Below are 20,624 nucleotides of genomic sequence, written 5' to 3'. Positions count from 1 at the left end.
GACTTGATCTCAGGACCCTGAAATCATGACCTGAGCTGAAGGCAGAGGCTTAACCTATTGAGCCACCCGGTGTCCCTAAACCTATTATTTTTTAGGTTTGAAAGTGGAGAACCCTACTCCGCTACACAGGGTAGATGGAAAGAGCCACAGACCCAGGGACAGTCCAAGTCAGTGACGGCCATATTTTATTTGCAAAGTCCACAGGACTCTGATAAAATAAGAGAAGGATTAGTTTTTCCAGGAGGAAAGGAAACACGTAAAGTCATCTCTGCTGGCCTCCTCTCTTGGAACCAAGATGCTGAGTGGCTCTCTGACTTAGCAAAGCAGATGCTCAGAGCACCTGGCAAATGAGGTCCAGAGCCGAACCTCTGCCACTGGCAAACCGTGCCCCCCCACCCCAGCAAACTAATCCCAACTTGACTGGCACTCCTCAGCCGCCTCCAGTAATTCCACTCTGCAATGGTTGCTTCTGGAAGGGAGAGATTTACTTTTCATTGTTTATGTTGCATCTTCTTTCCTTAAAAACTACGTCTGCATGTCTTTGTAAACCTTTCAATTCTGCACTACGCACACCTATTATCTATCCAAACAACAAAGGATATGTAAAAAAACACTACCACGCCAGTCTTTTGGAAGGAAACAACATCAAGTGCATTTATACACTCTGTACATAACCGTGGCCTCAGGCTTTGGGGAGTCTTTCCCAAGGGTGTGCAAAGGGAAACAGCTGAATGTCACTCAACAGCAGACTGATCAAACAGCTTACGGGTTCATCTGTGGTTTTGGAATTCAATGTCCAATGCACTGACAAGGATCTCCAAGACACAGTGAGAAAAGGCAATTTGCAGAGAAAGCTATGCATAATAGCAGCTAACACGGAGCAACTTCTCCTCAAAGAATGTGTTCATTCGACCCCCACATTAACAGAGCAGTGTACTGCGATTACCCTGTTTCACACACGGGGCAACGGAGGCACAAAAAGGTCACTTGCCCAAGGTCGCATAGCAAGTCGTGTGGTCTGGGCTTAAACCTGACAGTCTGGAAAGATTCACTGTCAAACGCTGCCAAGAGTGAGCTCTGGGAGGTATGTATGAAAGTGGATACAGCTAACATACCCAAAAAGCATCTCACTTTTCTCCCCAAAATCCCGAGTTTAGCTAGGAAGTCGGCTGCTCCTGCTATGTGGCCGACATTGAGCTGCCAGGCCCTATGAGGCAGCTGGGAGGGATCTTTTCACCCCTGTATGTGTGTATTACTTGAACGTTTTACTATGAGCTTAAAAACAAAATATACCTGTCCTTCTGTGCGACCCGGTCCTGCCTGCTAGGTTTTCAGGGGCGACTACTAGATCTCAGAACCTTGGGAAGGTAAAGCATGAGTCTCTGACAAGTATAGGTGCCACTAAGTAAATGTCCACTGAGTGTCTTGTGGAGAAGCCTCCCCGTCAGCCCACATTCTGCCCCTTCCTTGTTGGGGCACGCTGTTCCCTCTTCTGCAGTATGAGCACGACAGCAGCATCGACCCCCACGGGGCTGCTGTGAGGGTTCAAACAATTTAGCTGAAGTGCAAGCATTCTGAAAGGGGCCAGGCAGGCGTGCGAGCAAAAGTGTTAGCTATTGGGGCGCCTGAGTGGCTCAGTTGGTTGGACGACTGCCTTTGGCTCAGGTCATGATCCTGGAGTCCCGGGATCGAGTCCCACATCAGGCTCCCAGCTCCATGGGGAGTCTGCTTCTCCCTCTGACCTTCTCCTCGCTCATGTTCTCTCTCACTGTCTCTCTCTCAAATAAATAAATAAAATCTTAAAAAAAAAAAAAAGTGTTAGCTATTATTAAACTCTTTTGACTTGCCAACTCCAGCCCAAGCCTCCATTCTTCCATCTACAAAGGGCAACCAGGACATACCTCAACAGACACACACATTTGTATTTACCAAAACATACGCAAGAAACTGACATGCGTCTACACTGCAAAGGAAAACCACAGAACGTGAGGCTCTGATGGGACTGAGAGCTTTTTAACATTGTAATGTTAACCTTTGCATGTTTTTTTTTCTTTTTTTTTTTGAGTAGCACCTATTCCACTAGAATGTTTTGAGGCTTCGACTTAACAGGGTCTGGCTACTAGATATCACCCTCAGACAACAGAAGTGGGGTACGGAGCAGAGAAACCTGGCAGCCCCAAAGACAGCCCCCTTCCTCTCATTTGGAAACTTGAGCATCCCGAAAATATTCGTTACCTTCACAGATTAGATCCTCCTTCCCAAGTAGCTACGAATCTCCTGGAGGTATGAGAAGCCACAGGACGATCACTGTGCTCTTCCTGGAGACTCGGCGAAGTCTATTTTTACGATAATATGAACGTTGAACATGGGAGAATATGAGATTTGAAGAAATGAGAATTGGTTTTGGAATTCAATGTCCAATGCACTGACAAGGATCTCCAAGACACAGTGAGAAAAGGCAATTTGCAGAGAAAGCTATGCATAATAGCAGCTAACACGGAGCAACTTCTCCTCAAAGAATGTGTTCATTCGACCCCCACATTAACAGAGCAGTGTACTGCGATTACCCTGTTTCACACACGGGGCAACGGAGGCACAAAAAGGTCACTTGCCCAAGGTCGCATAGCAAGTCGTGTGGTCTGGGCTTAAACCTGACAGTCTGGAAAGATTCACTGTCAAACGCTGCCAAGAGTGAGCTCTGGGAGGTATGTATGAAAGTGGATACAGCTAACATATCCAAAAAGCATCTCACTTTTCTCCCCAAAATCCCGAGTTTAGCTAGGAAGTCGGCTGCTCCTGCTATGTGGCCGACATTGAGCTGCCAGGTCCTATGAGGCAGCTGGGAGGGATCTCGCCTGGGGCTGGCAGCTTCCAGCGCCCACCCCAGATTCCCAAGGGGTCTTTTCCGATGACTCAATTTCTGCCATGAAAGGTACAGGGGTGGAAAAGTTTGAGAAGCTTCCGGGAAGATCCTGTGATGACAATTTTGTTTTTATCCATCCAGACCCACCTGCTCCCCCTTGTGACCAAGGCCCCACACTGCAAAGTAAAAGGTATCGTCGGCTCCATCTGTCAAAGACAGGGTGAGAGTCATGAATTGCTAAAAACACTGCCCTTAGTGCCCCTGAGTTGACACTGGCGGGGTCAGGAAAGGGGCCCCTCCAGAAACACAGTCTTAGTCTCACTCAGGGAGGAGGAGAGGGGACCGAGGGAGGGTCAGGGAATTAAGTGCCTCCTCTCTGTGGAGACCTATTTTTTTTTCTTTTCTTTTCCTTCTCAGCAGGACTGAGATAGGAAAGGAGTTTGTTCGAACTGGCCAGACTCACAGCTCACACAATTTTACAAGAAAGAGAAACCCCAGGACGATGGTGCGAGCTGGAGCACACGCAGGCTGTCAACTCAAAGACAAACCCGCCATCCCCAATCAGTGAAGGCATTGGACCCTGCCAGCTGTGGGACTTGCGGCACATGACTGAAGTGTCACTTAGCTCTCCTACGGAGCCCCTGCCCACTCGGACCGCGCACAAGGCCTACTGCACAGGGGATCCCCACGGAAGGCAGGATCATATCGCATCTTTTACTTCTTCTCCATTAATTTAACTCTTGTCACCGAGAATAGCCACTATTGAACTGAATTAGACACAAGACAGTTGGAACAAAAAGCTTCTACGCAATCTAGAATTTGAGCCACCTGACTCTTGCTGCATTACCCAGAAAAACAGTGGCAGGAATGGTGACAGAGGGAGGAGTCTCTGCATCACACTGAAGCATCCAGTGATTTTTCTTTAGGTTAGAAAAGGCAACTGATAGGATCACTCCCTCATCACCGGAAGGCGCTTGTAATGTGGAAAAATAAATAAACAAATCCTAAAGCAAATAACTTTATTTCTATCATTCCTTCTTAAAGAACCAAGGAAACGTAGAAAATATAAAAAAACAAAACAAAACACAAAGCTGCAATTTGGGGGGTAAAGGAAGGACTGACATAGCCCTCGAAAGCAACGGGCTCCAGGACGATCTGAGTTGCATCAGGGATGGGGGGTGGACAGGGCTCTGGTAAGACAGGCTCCTATGTCCTAGCTGGGGCCCCAATACCTCAGAATCCTCAGGAGGTGACACCCTGGAATCTGCCTTTTTAAAACAAGTCTTCCCGCTAATACTCACTTTGCAAGGTCTCGCCCTAATGCCCAAGGGAACTCTGGTAACATTTCCTCTCTTCCAAAATCCAGGCTAAAACCCAACTAATCCTGAACTAAAACTTAAGAACAGCACACCAGAGGCCACCTGTTGTTTTTCAGGATCTCAAACTCTGGAGGAAACACATTCCACTTGCCCTGTCTTTCCCTCTCTGGGGCACCTGTCTGCATGTGGAACTGCGGCTCCACTAGAGTTTCACCCGGCTCGGCCTCGTTCCCCACCTGGAGTCATACTCTTCTCCGCACGACATCAGGCAGGGAATGAGTCCACGGAGGTGGCGAGAAGATCCCAAGCAACAAGGTGTGCCTGTCCCTGGCAGGCGTCTCCTGCGGAAGCTCAAAGGACTGGTGATGCTGTGGTGGCCCCAGGACAGGGAGATGCGTCAGAGGGGGTGTACAGGTGACGCTGGCACGAAGCCCTCGACGGTGTGGGATGGAGACACCAGTTCCTAAGCCCCTTGCTGAGCAGCTGCTGGTGCATGGAAATCACACATCTGGACAAGCTCATTGCTCGCAGGAAATGGTTTGTACTAGTCCAGTGGCCTCACTTTCCCCCCGCTTGGAGCAGCCTTCGTCGGGGGGAGGGGACAGGGCACACGTGCGGTCAGGCTGCAGGTCAGTATCTCCAGGGTAGCCAAGTCTTGGGTTCACTTGGGGCCGAGGCACTCCACAATCCCACTGCCCTTCATGCCATCAAAAAAGAAGAAGTTGTTGTGAGGAGGGTCCCTCTGAGACAGGGCCTGGGAAGAAAAACAAGACAAGGGTTCAGCTCAGACGCTTAAAAAAAAAAAAAAAGAAAAAGAAAAAGCCCTCAAAAACCAGATCTTCTAGAACTTGGCAGCAGTCTTCAACAGAGGCTGGTTCTTCTCCCCAGGGGGTCACTGGCTACGTCTAAGCCACGACCATGTCTAAGCCACAACCGTGACTGCCACGTCTCTCTGCACTGTCCCCAATCACTCGTGTCTTTGGACAGATCGTTTAGCCTCTCTGAACCTCATTTTCCCTGTGTGAAATGAAAACAGCACACGTGCTGTCCTCGGCATTGAGAGATGCTGCTCCTGAGCCATGTGAAACGGCGCCCCACCTGGAGCAGCGCCGGGAGCTGCAGGACTAACTGCGCAGGGCTGTCCGACTGAGGACGGCGGCGCCCCATCAGCTGCGGGACACACTGGAAGAGCCAGACGTGGATCTTCTAGAAGGAGACATGCTGCCTGCCTTTGTCTGCAAGACAGGCCAGGGCTGGCTGGGATCCAGAAAACCTTAGAGGTGCCATTTAGCCTGGAAATGGTGATTAACTTGTGGGGTTAAGAGAAGCACAGGGCATTTTAAAGGTGCAGCTAGACCTCCTGAAATCACGTGCTGAATCATGTGTGTACATGTGTGTACTGGAGAAAGGACTCACGGGTGTCAGTGAATTTTCTAAGAGGTTCTTAACTCAAAAAGGGCTGCCATTTAAAGACGAGGACATCGCCCAAGCGCGCCCCTGGGCAGAATTCAAAGGCCTGTCATTCACGGGGCAGGACCGCTTCTACAAGGTTAGGAATGTACTCCAAACAGCCTGAACTTCGCTTTGAATCGAGCACCAATCTCAACCTGTTTCTTCAATTACACCTCCTTCAAGTGTTATTCATCCATCCGTCCATGGAAAACTTCTAGAGCATCTACTCTGTGCCCAGTATCCTAGCAGGTACTGAGTTTTCTAAGACATGGTTAAGACAGAGGCCCGCTTCTCTGGGCTCACATGCAAAAAGGCAAATCAAGAGCACGTGCCTACTACAGTTTTTGGTGAACATGAGATGCGATCGAGCTTGCGACGAATTCTCCAAAAGTGCAAGCTGCCAGGACCACCAGGAGCCAGGGGTCCCTTACCACAATCTGAGGACCCCAAGTACCCAGCCAGGTGGAAGGGCCCAAGAGCCCGCATTCGGAACTCCTAGACCCTAGGACTCAAGTTATAGGACATGACACAGTAGAAGCCAGTAGTGCTGCCGCCACCACCGTCAGCACTATACGGCAGACTGGGAGGCCGAGCGGGGACAGTGGGAGACAAAAGGAGGACTGACACATAAGGAAGCACGACAGGAAGGGGATATGGATGGAGTATGTGGTGTTTGGAATGATGGAAGGAAGAAAACCAAGAGGATTCGGAGGGAAGGGAATTATGTTTGCCCTCCGTCCCCTAGTTTACTTGTTACGGATGGTCAGATTGTCCTCAGGAGAGGGAGAGGGTCCTGCAGCCTTCAGACTGTGGGACCCTGGTGCCAGCTGGCTGAAGGCTGAATCGTGTTCAGTAAGAGGCGGGGGTGGTGGGGACAAGACACCAGGCCATGCGGTGAACATGGGGCAAAAGGTAAAGTGCTTCCCAAGCAAGATGGGGGTAGGGGGAGATTCCAAACACACCCAGCAACCAAGAATGCAGAGTCCTCTGGCTGGCTGGGATAAACAGAAACAAGATGCGGGTGACAGCTGTCCCCAGCAGGCAGGAAGGAGGGGGCTGCATTAGAGGTTAGGACTGGGACGCAGGAAAGCCACCGCAAACAATGGGGTCAAGGCCAGCCGCCCTGACCCTTAATCTCCATCCCACATGAAAATCGCAGGGAGCAGCTTCTTGGTGAGATGTACAATGTGAGGCTGAAGGCACAAAGATAGTGCCCAGGCCCAGAGACCAGACTGCCTGGGCTCAGATCCTGGCTCCGCCACTTGTCTGCACCTCGGCTCTCCCTTTACGTAGCAGGTGCTCACAGAAGTCCTACCTCAGAGGGCTCTTGTGAGGAAAAGACAAGTGTATCCTTGTGAAGAATACAGGGCAGGCATTTCAGTAAGCACTGCTACTGTTTTTGTCACTGCAGGCTACAAAAATGATTATGTTCCCTTATGATTCTCCCATCATGGCGCTTCCTCCTCCTGAGTCTGTCCATAGGCAGCCTCAGAATCCTTCTCCACAGTCTCCTGAGCAGCCACAGCAGACTTCTCAGACTGGGCACAGGATTTTCACAGCAGTCTGAACTAAGCAGAAGGCATGAAAGGAAACAGGTGTGGCCATTGCATCCCTCTATTCTTCTCCCTCTGAATCTCCTTGGGGCTCTAGTCCCTATTCCCTATGACATAGAAAGCCGGATTTAGGGAGAGAATTTGGTCCAGAGAAAAGGATCAGGAAATACAGAGAGAGAGAGAAAGAGAAAAGAGCCTTAAAGAAGGCAGGACTATCAAATTCAGTCAAATGTCTCTAGAGCAAATTTACTGACTTCAAGAGAGAGTAGCGAGAGCTGGACCTCCAAATGGTCCCCGTGAACTCAAACACATCATATAAATGAGCATGGAAAATCACTCAACTAGGCACGACTCTGCTCCATGAAAGAAAAGGACAAACCATCATCGCAAATCTAGCGAAGCAGTCGAGAACCTACGAAAGGCAGACTGAGAGTCTTTGGGCAAATATCAAAGCCCCAAAGAAAGTATCTGGGGACATGCTATCATTCCGACGACCAAAATGTTCCAGAAGAGACTCAAAAGGCTGGCTGTGCTTGTTATTGGTTACGTAAGCCCAAGTGAAATATTTCACTTCTGAGAGGGACAATGACACCAAACCTAATGTGGTCAGAGGTCGCCCTCTCCGGAGCCTTGTGGGGCTGCTGGGACAGTACACATGCCCCATTGGTACTGGGTGCCCCTTCTGAACTCACGCCCCGGCTGTGCGCATCAATGGGAGGGAGCTCTGATGCCGCGGTCACGGACAGAGAAAAGCCACATCAAGGAGGAGTTAAGAGCACAGGTTTTGGCACCCATCTCCAGGCCTCAGTGTGTCCCCCGCCCCACTTTAAATGGTGATAGTGACAATATCCATTTCACAGAGCTGTGAGAAGCAGAACACACAGCACACCCCATAAGTACCATGGAGCTCACGACTATAGTCCGGGGAGAGTCTGCAGGCAGGACCTGAAGGACACCGTGCCCAGCTCTGGGCTCGGCACAGAGGAGACGTGCAGAGATCACTGCCGTATGCTCATCTGCATGGGCTGGACAGAACAGGACAACGTGCAGAGGCGAAGAAGGGAAAAAGGCAGGGCATGAAATGAGAATGACTGGGGTCAGAGAAACCAGGCAGCCCTCCGAGGCGGCCGTGGATTCTCCCAGTTGGCGCACGGACAAGGTCATGTTGGAGCAATGATCTTCGGCTCCAAAGGGTCTCTTTACCTTCACAATTTCCTGGGCCAAGATTCCTCCAACCACTGCACACACTGGGGCCATCTCGGAGAAGCAGTACCTAGAAGAGAAGACAAATGAACTGGAGCCCCGAGGAACAGGAAGGCTGGGAGGACATCTGACAAAGGTCGGTAGTGGGCTTGCTTGAATGGAAACACCTCCTACCAGGAGGAGTCAGTTCAGACACCAATCCTAATGCTGGCACCAAGGCGTGAAATCGGCTCCAGGAGGTAGCTGGGAAAGACCTCTGAACCTTGCGAGGCGGGCACGAATTGTTTCAGGTTTTTTTGTTTAAGTTACAATTTTTTTGTTTAAGTTAAAGGAAACGCTATATCCGTGCTTCCTAAAAATAAGGTCGAACAAATATCAGATGTTTCAGTGCCCTGGTCACATTCTCGCAATTCTTCTTACCCACAATGGGCAGCGGGCTTCTATCTGCTATTCCCAGACAACTGTCAGGGAGAAGGCCTATGTTAACATGCAGGAGGCATGGGAAAGCTGGGGCCTGTAATGAAGCATGGGGGCACAAAGCCTCTGCTACTCACAGAGATACCAACCCTTGTGGGCTGGGATGGGGCATCCAGAGGACAAATCTTAGCTAATACCGTCACCTGCCCCTCCAAATTACTGCTCCTGGGTAGGACAACCCACTTCCACCCCCTCCCCAGAGGAAGTGAACTCTGCCAGTTCCCAGCACTGAACACAGAAGGTAATTTTTAAATGAGCAAAGTGGAACACAGAGAAGTTAAAGGGAAAGCTTCCCTAAGACACTGGAAGACACCTCCAATATTCCCAATGTGGTAAATTTTAAAAATGTGCATTTTTTAAAAATGCACATATCTAAACATATAATTTAAAATCCAAGTAATAATAATCATTATTCACTCTGCTCTGTACCTTACTGATGGATATTTAAGCTGCTCAACATTGCAAACATACATCTTTGGCATAGGTGTCCAATAATTCCCTTAAAAAAAAAAAAAAGAGGGGCGCCTGGGTGGCTCAGTGGGTTAAGCCTCTGCCTTCGGCTCAGGTCATGATCCCAGGGTCCTGGGATCGAGCCCCGCATCGGGCTCTCTGCTCCGCGGAGGGCCTGCTTCCTCCTCTCTCTCTCTGCCTGCCTGCCTCTCTGCCTACTTGTGATCTCTGTCTGTCAAATAAATAAATAAAAATCTTTAAAAAAAAAAAAAAAAGATTATTTATTTATTTATTTGATACAGAGAGAGAGAGTGTGAGCAAATGAGCATAAGCATGTGGAGTTGCAGGCAGAGGGAGACAGAGAAGCAGGCTCCCCAATGAGCAGGGAGCCTGATGTGGGGTTTGGTCCCAGCACCCTGGGATCACGACCTGAGCCAAAGGCAGACACTTAGCTGCCTGAGCCACCCAGGCGCCCGGTGTCCAGTAAATGCTTTATGACAAATTCCTAAATAGAGAATTTTGGGGTCCTAACACACTGTGCCAAAATCCCCTCCAGAAAAGCTTTACCATTTCAACTCCCACCAACCGTGTGTGAAGCTGCCCATCTCCTCACACCCTGGCGGGACCAGCATTGCCATCTCTGGAACCACGGAGGTTAACTTTTCCTCTGGATTATCAAGTTCCTTTAGAGAACATAAAACTAATAGAGAACTATACCAATGGTGCCTGGGTGGCTCAGTCATTAGGCCTCTGCCTTTGGCTCAGGGTCCTGGGATCAACCACATCAGGCTCCCTGCTCAGCAGGAAGCTTGCTGCTCCTTCTCCCACTCCCCCTGCTTGTGTTCCCTCTCTCGCGGTGTCTCTGTCAAATAAAAAAACAAAATCCAAAAAAAGAGAGAGAACGAACTATACCAAAGAAAAACTGGTCACTCATAATCCCACTACTCAAAGATAATCAAATGTGGAAATATTCTTCCTTTAAAAAATATTCCTATATTCTGTGCAATCAGACTATACAATTTAATATTCTGCTTTTTTTCTCTCAAAAAGCATATCATCTCAACAAAATGCTAGAGAACCTAACCAGGAACATACAGAAAGGATTATACACCATAACTAAGTGGGATTTACAACCAGGAATGCAAAGTTGGTATACTATCTGAAAAATCAATGTAGCATTGCCATATTACACAAATAAAGGGACAATAAACACATGATCATCTCAAGTGACAGAGGAGAAAAAAAAGCATTTGACAAAATCCAGCACCACTTCATGATAAAAACACTCAACAAACTGGGAATAGAGGAAAATTCCTTCAACCTGATAAAGGGCATCCATGAAAAAATCCACAGCTAACATCGTACTTAATGGTGAAAGACTGAAAGCTTTCTTCCTAAGATCGGGAATAAGACAAGGATGTCTGCTCTCACCACTTCTATCTGTCATTGTAGTAGGGGTTCCAGCCAAAGCAGTCAAGGAAAAATGAACAAGACTGCCAGACTGGAAAGGAAGAAAATACATATTCACAGATAACACGATGTGGCATATAGAAAATACTAAGGAATCCACAGAAAAATTACTCTAACTATTAAATTTATTCGGCAAGGCTACAAGAGACAAGATCAATATACAAAAATTTAATTGTATTTCTATACATTAGAAATGAACATTCAGAAAATGAAATTAACACCTCCATTTACAATACCACCCAAAAGAATAAAATATTTAGGAATAATTTAACAATAGTTCTGTAAAACTAATATCCTGTAGACTAAAAAACACTGTTGAAAAAAACAAAAGATATAAATAAATGGAAAGATATCCCATGTTCATGGATCAGTACACTTAACACTGTTAAGGTGGCAATACTCCCCAAATTTAATCTATATATTTGGCACAATCCCAACCAAAATTCTTGCTGCCTTATTTGTAGAAATGCAAATTTCTACATCCTAAAAATCCATTTGGGAATGCAAGAGACCCAGACTAGTCAAAAGAGTCTTGAGAAAGAAGAAAGCTGAAGAACTCACATGTCCCAATTTTACAACTTATTACTACTACTGCTGCTACTACTACAAATCAACAGCAATCAAGACAGTGTGGTAACTTTTTTTTTTTTTTTTAAAGATTTATTTATTTGGCAGAGAGAGAGAGATCACGAGCAGGCAGAGAGGCAGGTAGAGAGAGAGAGAGAGGAGGAAGCAGGCTCCCTGCCAAGCAGAGAGCCCGAAGGGGGACTCAATCCCAAGACCCCGAGATCATGACCTGAGCCGAAGGCAGAGGCCTAACCCACTGAGCCACCCAGGCACCCAACACTGTGGCACTTTTATCTATATGGAAAGACATATATATCAGTGAAACAGAAATTTGAAAATCCAGAACAAGAACTACATATACAGTCAACTGATTTTTTTTTTTAAAGATTTTATTCATTTATTTGACAGAGCTCACAAGTAGGCAGAGAGGCAGGCAGAGAGAGGAGGGGGGAGCAGGCTCCCTGCCAAGCAGAGAGACCAATGTGGGGCTAGATCCCAGGACGCTGGGATCATGACCCAAGCTGAAGGTAGAGGCTTTAACCCACTGAGCCACCCAGGTGCCCCTGGTCAACTGATTTTTGACAAGGGTGAAAAGACCATGAAGAAAGTCTTTAACAAAGAGTACTAGAAAATTGGGTCTCCACATGCAAAAGAATTAAGCTGAATCCCTACCTCACATCATGCACAAAAGCTGACTCAAGGGTGGGAACCAGGTGGTGGGTATCAGAGAGGGCACGGATTGCATGGAGCACTGGGTGTGGTGCAAAAACAATGAATACTGTTATGCTGAAAAGAAATTTAAAAAAAAAAAAAAAATAGCTGACTCAAAAATGACTTATGGTGGGACGCCTAGGTGGCTCAGTGGGTTAAAGCCTCTGCCTTGGCTCAAGTCATGATCCCAGTGTCCTGGGATCAAGCCAAGCCCCACATCGGGCTCTCCGCACAGCGGGGAGCCTGCTTCCTCCTTTCTCTCTGCCTGCCTCTCTGCCTACTTGTAATCTCTGTCTGTCAAATAAATAAATAAAATCTTAAAAAAAACCTTTTTTTTTTTAAAATCTTTTTTTTTTTTTTAAGATTTTATTTATTTATTTGACAGAGAGAAATTACAAGTACACTGAGAGGCAGGCAGAGAGAGAGAGAGAAGGAAGCAGGCTCCCTGCTGAGCAGAGAGCCCGATGCGGGACTCGATCCCAGGACCCTGAGATCATGACCTGAGCCGAAGGCAGCGGCTTAACCCACTGAGCCACCCAGGCGCCCTTAAAAAAAACCTTTTTAAAATGACTTATAGGACCTTTTAAATGTAATAGCTGAAACTACAAATTAAGCAATAAGCTTCCTAAATACTATATTAGGAAAAGCACATGTGAAAAAACAAAAAACAAAACAAAACAACTCCAGATACACTGTAGTCATAAAAATTAAAAACCTGCGCTTCGAAGGATACTTTTCACATCAAAGAGAATGAAAACACAAGTCATGGAATAGGAGAAAATTTTTACAAATCATGTATCTGATGAACGACTTGTATTCAGATCCTACAGAGAACTTTTTTTTTTTTTAAAGATTATTTATTTGAGAAAGACATAGAGCAAGAGTGACACCAAACATGAGCCGGAAGGAGAAACAGAGGGAGAAGCAGACTCCCTGCTCAGCACGGAGCCCAACGTGGGGCTTATCCCAGGACCCTGCAATCATGACCCAAGCCAAAGGCAGATGCCTGACTGAGCCAAATGCTCAGGTGCTCCTCTACAGAGAAGTCTTATGATTAACAACAAAAAGATAAACCAAAAAAGGACAAATGATCTAAAAGACATTTTGCTGAAGAACATATATAAACGGCCGGTAAGCACACGAAGAGAGGCTCTACACATCATTAGTTATTAAAAGAATGCAAATCAGGGGCAGCTGGGTGGCTCAGTGGGTTAAAGCCTCTGCCTTTGGCTCAGGTCATGATCCTACATCCTGCATTGGGCTGTCTGCTCAGCGGGGAGCCTGCTTCCTCCTCTCTCTCTGCTTGCCTCTCTGCCTACTTGTGATCTCTGTCAAATAAATAAATAAAATCTTTAAAAAAATGCAAATCAAAACAACAGTGAAATACAATTTATTACTCACTAAGGTTAAATTAACAGACAAATACACTTGCTGGTAAGGATGTGGAGACACTGGAAGCCACACAAAGTGCTGGTGGACTGGTAAAGTGGAAGACAGTCTGACAGTTTCTCAAGACGTTAAACATAAAATTACCATATGAATCATCGATTCCACTCTTAGTTCTACACACCCAAGAGAAATAAAATCTTATGCTCACATGAAAACACGTAAATGTTTATAGTGGCTTTAGTCTCTAATTGTCCCAAACTGGGAACAACCCAAATGCCCTTCATCTGGTGAACAAACTGGTACATCCATGTAGTGGACGACTGCTCAGCAGCAAGAAGAAATGAGCGATCCATTCATACAACATGGATGAACTTCAAGTGAATTAAGCTAAGTGAAAGAAGCCAGACTCAAAAAGTTACGCTTGCTGAATGACTGCATTTTATGTTACTCTATTGGATAAGGGAGAACTACAGGGATAGAGAAAAGATCAGCTGCCTTGTTATCAACGCACTACAAGGGAATTTTTTAATTTTTTTTAAAGATTTTTATGTATTTGACAGAGAGAGACACAGAGAGGGAACACAAGCAGAGGAGTGGGAGACGGAGAAGCAGGCTTCCTGCTGAGCAGGGAGCCTGATGCAGGGCTCGATCCCAGGACCCCGGGATCATGACCTGAGCTGAAGGCAAACGCCTAACAACTGAACCAGGAGCCCCTGAATTCATGGAACTTTAAAAACAAAACCACCGACAACTATACGGTCAACTAATCTTTTGACCAAGCAGGAAAGGATATCAAATGGAGAAAAGACAGTCTCTTAAGCAAATGGGTGATAGGACTGGACATCAACAGGCAGAAGAATGAAAGTGGACCACTTTCTTTCTTTCTTTTAAAGATTTTATTTGCGAGACATCCTGAGACAGAGTGAACACAAGCAAGGGTGGGAAGAACAGAGGGAGAGGGAGCAGCAGAGCAGGGAGCCTGATGCGAGGCTGGATCCCAGGAGCCCAGGATCATGACCTGAGCCAAAGGCAGACGACTGAGCCACCCAGACGCCCTTGGACCACGTTTTAACACCATACACAAAAATAAATTCAAAATGGATGAAGGACCATCAAAATCCTAGAGGAGAGCATAGGCATAAACTTCCCCGACCTCAGCCATGGCAAAACTTGTGACTCCATCTAGATGAAAAGTTTCTGAGCAGTGAAGGGAACAACAAAACTAAAAGGGAACCTAGGGAATGGGAGGAGGGGTTTGCAAATGACACATATGATCAAGGGTTAGTATCCACAATCTATAAAGAACGTAACCAAACGTTCTTTTGTACCAGATGGCTACACATGAAAAGATGCTCCAAATCACTCATCGGTAGGGAAATACAAGTCAAAACCACGATGAGATACCACCTCACAACTGTCAGAACGGCTAAAATTAACAACAGAAGCAATAACAGGTGTTGGTGAGGATGTGAAGAAAGGGGAACCCTCTTGGTGGGAATGCAAACTGGTACAGCCTCTCTGGAGAAGAGTTTAGAGGTTCCTCAAAACGTTGAAAATAAAAATGACCTATGATCTAGCAACTGCACTACTAGGTATTTTCCCAAAGGACACAAGAATACAGATTCGAAGGGGGACACGCCCCCCGATGCTTGGAGCAGCATTATCGACAATGTCAAACTATGGAGAGAGCCCAAGTGTCCATCAACTGATGACAAGTAAAGAGGATGTGGTGTGCGCGCGCATGTGCGCGCGCACACACACACACAGACAGGAATATTATTTGGCCATCAAAAAGAATGCTTTCTTCCACACGCAATGACGTGGACGGAGCTAGAGTGTATTCTGCTAAGTGAAATAAGTCAGCCAGAGAAAGACAAATACCGTATGATCTCATTTATATGTGGAATTTAAGAAAGAAAACAGATGAACATATGGGAAGGGGGAAAAGAAAAAAAAAAACAGAGAAGTAAACAAGCCATAAGTGACTTTTTCTTTTTTTAAAGAGTTTTTATTTATTCACTTGAGAGAGAGACCAAGAGAGCACAAGCAAGGGGAGAGAGAGAAGCAGACCTCCCCACCCCCACCCCGCTGCCGCTGAGCTGGGAGCCTGACGTGGGGCTCGATCCCAGAACCCTCGGATTGTGACCTGAGCTGTGGCAGAAGCCCAACCATCTGAGCTACCCAGGCACCCCACCGTAAGTGACTCTTAACAATAGAGAACCAACGGAGGAGACGAGTGGGGGATGAGATAGATGCGTGATGGGTATTAAAGGGGCAGCTGGAATGAGCACTGCATGTTATATGTCAGTGACGTATCACTGAATTCTACTCCAGGAACTAACATTGCACTATATGTTAACTAACAAAATTTATATTAAAAAAAAAAAAAAAACCAACCCTGGGATATCTGGGTGGGTCGGTTGGTTAACTGTCTGCCTTTGGCTCAGGCCTTGATCCCAGGGTCTGGGGATCGAGTCCCACATCGGGCTCTTCGCTCCGCAGGGAGCCTGCTTCTCCCTCTACCTCTCCACTCTACTCATTCTCTTAAATAAATAAAATCTTATTTTTTTAAAGATTTTATTTATTTATTTGACAGAGATCTCAAGTAGATGGAGAGGCAGGCAGTGAGTGAGAGAGAGAGAGAGAGAGGAGGAAACAGGTTGCCCACTGAGCACAGAGCCCGATGCAGGACTCGATCCCAGGACCCTGGGACAATGACCTGAGCTGAAGGCAGAGGTTTTAACCCACTAAGCCACCTAGGTCCCCCAAATAAAATCTTTAAAAGCAAAACAAAACAAAACACCCCCCCCCCGCCACATACAACTCACAGAACATTTATTCAAGAGAGCGAGAGAAAGAAGCAGGCTCCTCACTGAGCAGGAAGCCTGGCGTAAGACTTGAATCCAGGATCTTGGGATCATTACCTGAGCCAAAGGCAGATGCTTAACCGACAGAGCCACTCAGGCACCTCTGTTTATAAGTTTTTTTTTAAAAAAGATTTCATGTCGGGACGCCTGGGTGGCTCAGTTGGTTAAGCAGCTGCCTTCGGCTCAGGTCATGATCCCAGCGTCCTGGGATCGAGTCCCACATCGGGCTCCTTGCTCGCCAGGGAGCCTGCTTCTCCCTCTGCCTGCCATTCTGTCTGCCTGTGCTCGCTCTCTCCCCCTCTCTCTGATAAATAAATTAAAAAAAAAAAAAAAAAAAAAAGATTTCATGTCATCTCTTATGTATGGATGGATGTCACCTCTACACAGAGGATGTCTACCTCCAACGCGGCTCAAATTCACCAGATGAAGAGTCCCAGGCTCTTCAAACTGAGCCAGTCAGGTACCCTGCTGTGTATGATTAAACAAACAAAACCACCAAAAATACAAACAAACAAACAAAAAAACCCTACTGACAAAAAAATAAATAAAAATACCACTAAGGAAACAAATCTAAATAATAAAAATTAAACAAGACAAAACAAGCACCAATTGAAGAAACAATCACATGAATCCAGAATACAGGACATTCTATAATTTAACTGGCCCAGACTTCAAAAAAAAAAAAAAAAAAAGTGGTAAACTGTTCTAGATTGGGAGTTGGAAAATGTTCTCTGTAAAGTAATTGACAATAAATTTTTTTTGGCTTTATAGGCCATATGGTCCTTGTTTAAACTCTTTAAGTCTGCTGTTAAAAGAGTTGTAAAAACTCTACAAAAGCTGTCACAGATAATACATAAATGAGTAGGTGTGGAATAAAACTTTATTTACAAAACCAGGTGGCAAGCTGTAGTGTGCCAGCTCCTAGATGAAAAGAGTCAGAACCAAATGCAACTGACGAACTTGGATGCATCCTTAAGCATCACGTCATCAGTATGGCCCTTCCCCTAGAAGAAAAAGCAAAATATTAACAACTGAAGCTAGCTGAGTATATTCACTACTGTCTGATTTATTTTTCTATATGCTTGGCGCTTTTCATAATAAACATTTATCTGCACTGTTCTGTGTCATTAACTCCTTAATGCCTTTCCAATTTCGCTTTTAAATATGATAATAAATATTTATTTAGCTACACACTAGCATGGAGCCCCACGCAGGACTCAAACTCAAGACCCTGTGATCACGCCCTCAACTAAGATCAAGAGTCAGACGCTTAACTGCTGAGTCACCCCACACGGCCCATGAATATCCTCTGTACCAGAAATACTTGGTTCACATTATTTCTTCAGGGTATAGTCTCATTATCAAGGAGAATGACTGGGCCCAAGAGAGAACACTGTAATGACTCCTGATATGTATTTCCAAACTGCTTCCTAAAAAGATTGCGCCTTTTCCCAACACCCTTGTGAATGACTATATGGGTCTTCTAAAAAAAATCTGCAAAGGATTTTGTTGACTTTATATATGCTAAGAAAATGTGTAAGAGGATATAATAACAAAGGATCAGTGGTTTTCCCTGGGTAATAGAATAATGAGTGATTTTCATCTCTGAATTTATTTGGTACTATATCAGATTTTCCATAACATGCATACTATTTCTGTAATTTAAAAAACCAGTAACTTCACAAAAGGATAAATATGGTAGGATTCTGCTTACATGAAATACCTAGACTAATTAAATTCATAGAGACAGAAAGCAGAACAGAGGTAATTACCAGAGGCTGGGGGAAGGCAGAAGTTATTGTTTAATGAGCAAAGATTTTTAGTTTAGGATGAGGAAAAAGTTCTGGAAATGGACAGTAGTAATGTCTGCACAACAATGTGAATAAACTTAATGCTGATGAATTGAACATTTTTTTAAAAGATTTTACTTATTTATGTGACAGGGAGAGATCAAAAGTAGGCAGAGAGGCAGGCTTATGGGGTAGGGGGAAGCCGGCTCCCTAGTGAGCAAAGAGCCGGATGCGGGGCTCAATCCCAGGACCCTGGGATCATGATCTGAGCCGAAGGCAAAGGTTTTAATTCACTGAGCCACCAGGAGCCCCTTAAGATTTTAAGTAATCTCTGTACTCAATGTGGGGCTCAAACTCACAACCCCGAGATCACTCCACCAACTAGAGTTGTACACTCCACCAACTAAACCAGCCAGGTGCCCTCGAATGTACATTTAAGAATGGTCTGGGGTACCTGGGTGGCTCAGTCAGATAAGTAGCCAACTGTTGGTTTCAGCCTGGGTCATAGTCTCCAGGTGGTGAGACTGAGCCCTGCTCTGGGCTCTGTGCTCAGTGGAAAGTAGGCTTCAGGACTCTCTCGCGCCCTCTGCCCTTCCTCCCAGGCTCTCCCTCTAAAATAAATAAACCTTAAAAAAAAAATGTTTAAATGGGGGCACCTGACTGGCTCAGGGGGCAGAGCATGAGACTCTTAACCTTGTGGTTGTAAATCTGAACCCCACACTGGGTATGGAGATTACTTAAAAATTAAAAAAGAAAAGAAAGGGACGCCTGGGTGGCTCAGTTGGTTGGACAACTGCCTTTGACTCAGGTCATGATCTCGGAGTCCCGGGATTGAGTCCCGCATTGGGCTCCCAGCTCCACAGGGAGTCTGCTTCTCTCTCTGCCCTTCTCCTCACTCATGCTCTCTCTCCCTGTCTCTCTCTCAAATAAATAAATAAAATCTTAAAAAAAAAAAAAAAAAAAAGGCATAATTTGCTTTAAAAAAAATTAAAAAAGAAAAAAAAAGGTTAAAATCCTACATTTTATATTGTGTATATTTTGCCAAATTAAAAAAAATTTAAATAAAAGTTATATTACATATACAAATTATGAATGTTTATAATAGTGACAAAGTATCTATAACTTAAACACCCACCAACATAATGGTTAAGTAAATTACCAGCTATCCCACAATGAGACATGGAAGCACCAGTGAGGCTATTGATCTGTGTGTTTGCCGCAAACAGGCCCATGATATGCTGAAAAAAATAAGGCTATCATATATTAAGCATGATCTCATTTTGATATTTAAAAAGAGAAAAAAATTTATGAATAAATAGTAAATAGAAGGGCGCCTGGGTGGCTCAGTGGGTTAAGACTGCCTTCGGCTCAGGTCACGCTCTCAGGGTCCTGGGATCCAGCCCTGCCATCAGGCTCTCTGCTCAGTGGGGAGCCTACTTTCCCCTTTCTCTCTCTGCCTGCCTCTTTGCCTACTTGTGATCTCTTTCTCTGTCAAATAAATAGATTAAATTAAATTAAAAAATCTTTAAAAAAAAAAAAAAAGTAAATAGAGAAGCCTCTGAGATAAAACCCTGAAACATTACCAGTGGCCACTTCTCAACAGTTGGGACTATGAATGATCCTGTTCTTTTAATACTTTCTGGAAATGGGCAACTGTTACTTTTTTTTTTCTTTAAAGGTTTTATTTATTTGACAGAGAGAGAGAGAGAGACAGTGAGAGAAGGAACACAAGCAGGGGAGAGGGAGAGGCAGACTCCCACTGAGCAGGAGACTGATGTGGGGCTCGATCCCAGGACCCTGGCATTATGACCTGAGCCGAAGGCAGACGCTCAACTGAGGCACCCAGGTGCTCCCAAACTGTTACTTTCATAATCAGAAAAGCAATAAAACTTTCTGAAAGAGAAAAAATGACCTGACATAAAGGACAGTGTCTGAGAGCACAGACAGATGAGAGGAAAGAAGGCTTGTGCACAGCTTTCCAGATTCAAGTGGGCATACCTTGCTCAGAGCTGGCCGCCGGCAATTTGTGAGGGTAGCTCAGCTGCCAGACGGCGGCTCATTTCCTTGCCAGCATCCCGGGTCCATCTCAGGCCTCATCTCCACCTATCTATCCACAGATACTCCACGAGGCCACCAAACACCTCTTACTTACAGGGCAGCGGAAGCGCCTGAGCGCACAAGGGCCTGGACAATGGAAAGTGGTTTCTGCTGAGAGGCGGCAGAGAGAACACCTGGAGAGAAAACTAGCCAGCAGCTAGTTAGGCTCCGGCTTTTTCCTTCTGGGGAGGCGAGGCTTGCAGTGCACAGGCAAGCCGTTCTTCACTCAAGGTGCCCCAATCAGTTCACGAAACTGCATACTCACAGCCAGGCACCCAGCCCCGGGCAAGCCTGTGGCCTAGCCCCACCTCCCACTGTGAAGCGCAGAGCGGACACCACTTGCTTCTTACACACGTTCTTCCTCCCCCAACAGACGCATATCTGGCTGTTAGCAGGAGACGGGGACCCCACTGCAG

General features: G+C 45.9%; 1 protein-coding gene across 8 annotated transcripts in view; it reads right to left on the bottom strand.

The window, feature by feature from the left end:
• Positions 1–3,865: 3,865 nt before the first annotated feature.
• The window catches only part of SAE1 (SUMO1 activating enzyme subunit 1), a 96,499-nt gene continuing 79,740 nt past the window's right edge, over positions 3,866–20,624 (bottom strand). For 5 of the 8 annotated variants that reach the window (XM_032326405.1, XM_032326407.1, XM_032326406.1 and 2 more), the window contains 2 exons: positions 20,264–20,342; positions 19,159–19,349 (listed from right to left, as the gene is read on the bottom strand). In XM_032326405.1, coding sequence (XP_032182296.1) covers positions 19,185–19,349; positions 20,264–20,342 — 244 coding nt within the window. In that variant the 3' untranslated portion in view covers positions 19,159–19,184. Of the gene's footprint in view, positions 4,937–8,390; positions 8,461–17,293; positions 17,326–19,158; positions 19,350–20,263; positions 20,343–20,624 lie in introns of those variants that run through there. The other 3 variants (XM_032326401.1, XM_032326402.1, XM_032326404.1) reach the window with 3 other exon arrangements.

Source organism: Mustela erminea, chromosome 19, assembly GCF_009829155.1.
Source record: "Mustela erminea isolate mMusErm1 chromosome 19, mMusErm1.Pri, whole genome shotgun sequence".
Classification (NCBI taxonomy): Eukaryota; Metazoa; Chordata; class Mammalia; order Carnivora; family Mustelidae; genus Mustela; species Mustela erminea.
The sequence above is the reverse complement of the archived record's forward strand: the minus strand, read 5'-3'. Positions and strand labels throughout refer to the sequence as shown.